Below are 6,118 nucleotides of genomic sequence, written 5' to 3'. Positions count from 1 at the left end.
GTCACCTTTCGGATTCAGTGCCTGCGTGTCTGTCTGCAGTAGTTCTGGAGGCTGGGTCAGTTCTTTGACATTGATCTTACAGTGTATTGGTTCAATCCGGTGTCACTCGCGGTCAGGAGAAGGGCAGTATCAGGTCATCCATCAAGGAAGAAGTGAAGACAGTCTGGATCCACAGTGTTTTTCAAAGTGTGTGTGTGTGTGTGTGTGTGTGTGTGTGTGTGTGTGTGTGTGTGGGTTTGAAATGCACGACTCAATGTTATTGATATACTTTTATGTCTGTATTTTAGCATGTGACTGTTTGTTAGTCGTGTGGGTGCGTGACTGTGTTTCACACGTGCGTTTCTATGAAAGAGTGAGTGTGCATCATCAGCGTTGGTGAGAGAGGTGAAAGGTCGTTGGACTCGTTGGGCGGTTCCAGTGGGGCAGAGCTGAACTCACAGATATCCAGGAAGAGCTCGTGGTTACGTTGCTTCCATTCACGAAACTTCCTCGAGGTCAAACAAGGGTCATCCAGCAACTGACTGATTATCGCCAAGTCACCCTCCTTTGCCTGTTGATGAAGGGGTAAGAGAGAGGTTGAAAACTCACTCAACTCCAGATAGTCAAGTTATTCTTTGTACAGAAAAAGCATTTGACTGGATTGAGCTTTTGAAATTCTTCAGATTTACCAAAACGTCAAAAATCTGTGCATAGAAAGAATGTGAAAGGGAAGCCAGAATTTTGAAAAAATTCTGTTAACACTACTAAACAAATATGAAGTAGCCTAATTAATATTCATGAGCTAAGCTAATAAGATTTAAAACATGTAATTTTACTGTTCAGGTAGTTCCTACACCCTTGCCAGATGGCAGCTGACAATCTTGCTAAATGTTTATGGAGATCCTCTAGAATTGTCCATTAGATTCCTCTCGATTTGTTTACGGAGATCAATTCTAAGTTCACTTTTGAACTTTGACCTATTCAGACTGTGATGGCATTTCTGCAATAATAATTTTTTTTTCTATTTCCTTTTTTAAAATTGGTAACTTGTGCTACCATTTATCCGCTTTGGGTTGGTATGATTTTTAAAATACTTTTATTAAAGGTATAGTTCACCCAAAAATGAAAATTCTGTCAAGAAAACCCTCATGTCGTTCCAACCCTGTAAGACCTTCCTTCATCTTCGGAACACAAAATTTGATATTTTTGATGAAATCTGATGAAATCTGAGAGCTTTCTGACCCTGCATAGACAGCAATGCAACTGACATGCTCAAGGCCCAGAAAGGTAGTAAGGACATTGTTAAAATAGCCCATGTGACATCAGTGGTTCAACCGTAATGTTATGAAGCTACAAGATACATTTTTGCGCGCAAAGAAAATAAAAATAACTTTATTCAACAATTTCTTCTCTTCCGTGTCAGTCTTTGATGTGCATTGAACCACTGATGTCACATGTGTCAGTTGCGTTGCTGTCTATGGAGGGTCAGAAAGCTCTCAGATTTCATCAAAAATATCTTAATTTGTGTTCCGAAGATGAATGCAGGTCTTATGGGTTTGGAACAACATGAGGGTGAGTAATTAATGACAGAATTTTCATTTTTGGGTGAACTATCCCTTTAAGCAAGGATGCATTAAATTGATCAAAAGTAACACTAGACATTTATAATGTTACAGAAGATTGCTTTTTCAAATAAATGCCATTCTTTTTTACTGTCACTATCACAGAGATAAATTACATTTTAAAAATGCATTAAAATAGAAAATGGCTATTTTAAATGTAATAATATTTTACAATATATCTATTTTACTGCATTTTAATCAAATAGGCTAAATGTTTTGGTGAGCATAAAAAACTTTTAAAAACATTACAAAAACATACAGATCTCAAACTTTCACCACAGTAGCGTACTAACACTATATTTTGTGCTGTATTACATTCATCTACTAAAAAACATAACTGCAGTGGAGTTTAAAGTAGAAGTTTACCCTGTTATAGTTTACGTCCAAACCCAAAAGTATAAAAAGGTCAACTGCTTTCTGTGTTTGCATACCTTTAGCGTGGAGCGGAGAACCCGTATACGGTGCAGTCGTTCATTTGTGGCGGGGTCATTGCTGCGTTTGATGAAGGAGCGTCTGAACTCTTGTTTGGTGGAAGGCCTCTGCTGGCCAAAAGCCGAGAGACTGGCCTGCTCCAGCGATCGGTACAGCTCCTGCAGGTCATCTGTGCCATCGGACACTTTCTCTTCGCTCTCAGGCCTCCTGCTGCTAGATTTACGAACCTGCTTTTCCTCCTCCTCTTCCTCCTCCTCTTCCTCATGGAGATGAGTTCTTGGCCTCAGTGTGCCATGTGTGTGCGCGTGAGCGTGTGTACGGGCACTGCGGTGCGAGTGTCCGTGTGTGTCGCGGTGGCGAGGGAGGCTCTGACTACGCTGCTTGTGATTGTGATGGCGAGGCCGGGACTCTTCGCTGTCCGTCAACGGAAATGGCCCGTCACGTTCCAGATGACGGCGGCGCTGGGCGGGGAGTGTGGCCTGTCGGTGCTGGTCAGGTGACAGCAGGGCTGGCTCCTCCTCTTCTGCGGTCTGAAGGTAGTGTAGGCCTGTGCTGGTCAAGGGGGTTTCAATCAGGTCCTGCCATGAGCGGCGTTCTCGATGGGAGGATCGGCAGGAAGAATGGGACTCCTCGGCGGAGGAATGTGAGAATGTGGAGCCACTGGAAAAATGGCGCTCAGGAAATGGACTGGACGAAGTTGCCTGAGGACAAAAGAAACACTGGTCATTATCATTGTCAGCTGTCAGTCAGAAAGTTAGAAGTATAAGATTACAGTCAGAGAGAGCGACAGAGTCAGTTCGCTATTTGTGTATAGTGCTGGTGTGGGAGCTGGTGCTTCGCAAACCTATCTGTGAGCCAAAAAAAATTACAAAACTGACCATGTTACATCATATATTGCCAAAAAACAAGCATGCAAATCACAGCTTTTATTTGCAATTTATTTTCACTTCGGAAGTAATGTAATTTAACATCTTGATGCCATCATTATGAGCTGGCTGGGCTTGGTAAGATTTTTAATACTTTTGAAAGAAGACTCTTATGCTCACCCAGGCTGCAATTATTTGATCAAACATAAACTAAATCAGTAATCCTGTGAAATATTATTACAGTTTAAGATTACTGTTTTCTATTTCAAAATATAATTTATTCCTGCGATTGCAAAGCTGAATTTTCAGCAGCCATTACTCCAGTCTTCAATGTCACATGATCCTTCAGAAATCATTCCAATATGCTGATTTGTTGCTCGTGTAATATTTATTATTTATTTGGAAGATAATTTTTCTTTCTTTTTGTGTAAATGACACTTGTGCTCACCGTCACTTTAATAAGTTTAATGCATCCTTAATTTCTTTAAAAATACACACTGACCCCAAAAAATTGAATGGTTGTGTGTATAATATAAATGATTTTTACAAATAATAATAAATAAAAACTTTTTTACTATGAAGTTGTCAAAATAATTGTATATTTTTCTATACATTCATAAATTCAAAATTGAAAATCAATTTGCAAATAAAAGTCTATTTCAGAAAGAAGAGGGAAAGAGTCTTCTTCTAAGAGAACGAACCTAGATTTGTGCCATGCAATTTTGTTTTGCAAATTGTCATTATCCTGATGCTTGACTTCTGATTTTACTGGTTCCTGATTTGAGGTTTAAGTGGAAATTGTTAACAGGCCTCAAAACCAATATGGTGACAGTGTGACGGTAGAAATAGAAATAGTTTCTGTTAAAGAAAATAAAAGTGTGTTTTGGGCTGAATGTATGCAATGTGTACTTAGACGTGAGTTTATACTCACAGAGGGGTTGTGGTGGTACGTGGCTTCCTGTTTGAGTGTCATAGAGCCATCAACCTCATCCTGGTCACTCTCACTCCAGTAATCTAAAAAAAAAAATCAGAATCACATATACATGATATTATAGTTTATAATAGTCAGATTAGGCTTTTCAACAGCTTACAGAACAATGAAATGGTGTAAGACTAGAGTCAGTGAGATCACAGCACTATGGGCTCATGATTTGATCACAGGATGTGATCTCACCTTCATCAGGACGCGGTACCGGATCATCAGGCGTATAGCCAATCGCAGCCAAGCCTAAACGGTTCATCCACCTGAAACACGAAACACAGACGTGAGAGGAAGTAACAGAGTGGGTAGCTGATGTCTGAGAGGGCTCTGAAACAACTTACCTGTTCATCTCCTCTAAATGATCTGTAGCAAAAAAGAAACTCTTAATTTTGGGATGACATGCTTTGAAGGCACTGAAACACAAAAGACAAAGAAAAAGAGACATTCACACACAAATATCTAGTTTTTGTGTGTGTGTGTGTGTGTGTGTGTGTGTGTGTGTGTACTGGTTTATATATCCTTGTGGGGACTTAAACCTGAATACACACAGACTCATGGGGACTCGTGTCACAGTGGGGACCTAAATTGTGGTCCCCACGGGTACAAAAGCTTATAAATCATACAGAATTAAGTTTTTTGAAAATCTAAAAATGCAGAAAGTTTCCTGTGAGGGGTAGGTTTAGGGGTAGTGTTGGTGTAGGGCAATAGAATATACGGTCTGTACAGTAGAAAAACCATTACGCCTATGGAGAGTCCCCACAAGGATAGCTGACCAGACATGTGTGTGTGTGTGTGTGTGTGTGTGTGTGTGTGTGTTTGTAAAAGAAAGATCAGCAGTTCTGCAGTGACCCAATTTCCGTTGGGTTTCAAACACGGACCCACCCAAAAACCAGCAAACCCAACACAATAGAGAGAAAGAGTGATTATTGTTGTCCTCTAACACTCACTGTTTCCTCCTGCACTCAATTGCTCTGTCTATCCGAAACTCTGGCAAAGTGATGAAGCCCTCTGCTTTCTCATCCTGAGCAAAGAAATAAAGAACAAGAGGAATCATTTCGGCATGACAGCAGTTACATGATCGTATAAATGCACAGATTTTCTCTATAACTGAGATATGTGATGCACACTTTAATATGCAAAAACTAGAAAACTAAACATCACTCCCGGGTGTGAGCCTGTTACCAGGCCATCAATGAAGGCAGCAGGTAATGAAAGTGCTGATAATTCTGTAATTAGTAATAATAGTAGAGATTGACTGGCTGGATGTGGAACTGTAAAGCTGTTTCAGATCCCAGAAATATTTCAAGTGGAAATGGATAAAAGATTGAATTCTATACACTTTCATACATCCTACACACACAACCCAAGAGAAGGGAATTGGGTTTGTTTACTTACGTTCTGATTGGTGTACCAGTACAGGTTGGAGTCTTTGAGAACGAACCAGTACTTCTTCCATTTCTGTGTGAAGTAGCCGGTGGCATCCTTCTTTTTCCATAGCCAGCCTTCACAGTCGCCATGACCCAGATCTTTGCAGGCAATACGCCTCCTGCTGGCACTACTGAGGGAACCTACACACACACACACACAGCATATTAAATGACAGAATAACATTGTGATAATATTCTTCTTGACAAACACAGCACAGTGTAACACAACACACAACCCATGCGCTCAAAGTAAACCCAGGAGCTTGTATGCATCTCATCTCATTGTACCTTTGCTTTTTTTCTTGGGCTTGGTCCTCAGAGAGGCATAATGTACAGACTAGAGAGAGGAGAAGAAGGACACATAAGGAACAAAGAATTGCTTGTGTCATTCTCATAAACCAAAGCCTTGAGGATTTCTATTTAAAACACATTATGAAGTTCTATAACAGACAAATACATGTTCCTCCTTGCATGTATTACAAATTAAAAATTTTGAATTTAATAAGTAATAAGAAGCATACATCCTCATTACTAAAAAGTAGGGCTGCACGATTAATCGCATGCGATATTTAACGCGCATCTTGTCAGAAAGCCGGTTCTGTAATCAGCGGTAAATCTCCATCACCTGCGTGCTTTCACATTGAGCAGCATTAACTACACAGAGCCGTTGTTCACTGACGAGCTGCGCTAAACCACGTTCATATTCGCGCGATTTTTTGCGCTGCTCATCAGTGAACAACGGCTCTGTGTAGTTAATGCTGCTCAATGTGAAAGCACGCAGGTGATGGAGATTTACCGCTGATTACAGAA

General features: G+C 40.4%; 1 protein-coding gene across 1 annotated transcript in view; it reads right to left on the bottom strand.

Moving 5' to 3' along the window:
• Positions 1–225: 225 nt before the first annotated feature.
• The window catches only part of LOC107672834 (connector enhancer of kinase suppressor of ras 2-like), a 41,447-nt gene continuing 35,554 nt past the window's right edge, over positions 226–6,118 (bottom strand). The window contains exons 15-22 of the mRNA XM_016466205.1: positions 5,597–5,645; positions 5,277–5,449; positions 4,829–4,902; positions 4,223–4,294; positions 4,074–4,144; positions 3,831–3,913; positions 2,033–2,734; positions 226–550 (exon numbers count right to left, since the gene is read on the bottom strand). Of these exons, the coding sequence (XP_016321691.1) occupies positions 329–550; positions 2,033–2,734; positions 3,831–3,913; positions 4,074–4,144; positions 4,223–4,294; positions 4,829–4,902; positions 5,277–5,449; positions 5,597–5,645 (1,446 nt within the window). The 3' untranslated portion in view covers positions 226–328. The remainder of the gene's footprint in view (positions 551–2,032; positions 2,735–3,830; positions 3,914–4,073; positions 4,145–4,222; positions 4,295–4,828; positions 4,903–5,276; positions 5,450–5,596; positions 5,646–6,118) is intronic.

Source organism: Sinocyclocheilus anshuiensis, unplaced genomic scaffold (genome assembly GCF_001515605.1).
Source record: "Sinocyclocheilus anshuiensis isolate Anshui unplaced genomic scaffold, SAMN03320099.WGS_v1.1 scaffold681, whole genome shotgun sequence".
In the NCBI taxonomy this organism is placed as follows: Eukaryota; Metazoa; Chordata; class Actinopteri; order Cypriniformes; family Cyprinidae; genus Sinocyclocheilus; species Sinocyclocheilus anshuiensis.
This window is presented reverse-complemented; position numbering and strand designations above follow the sequence as displayed.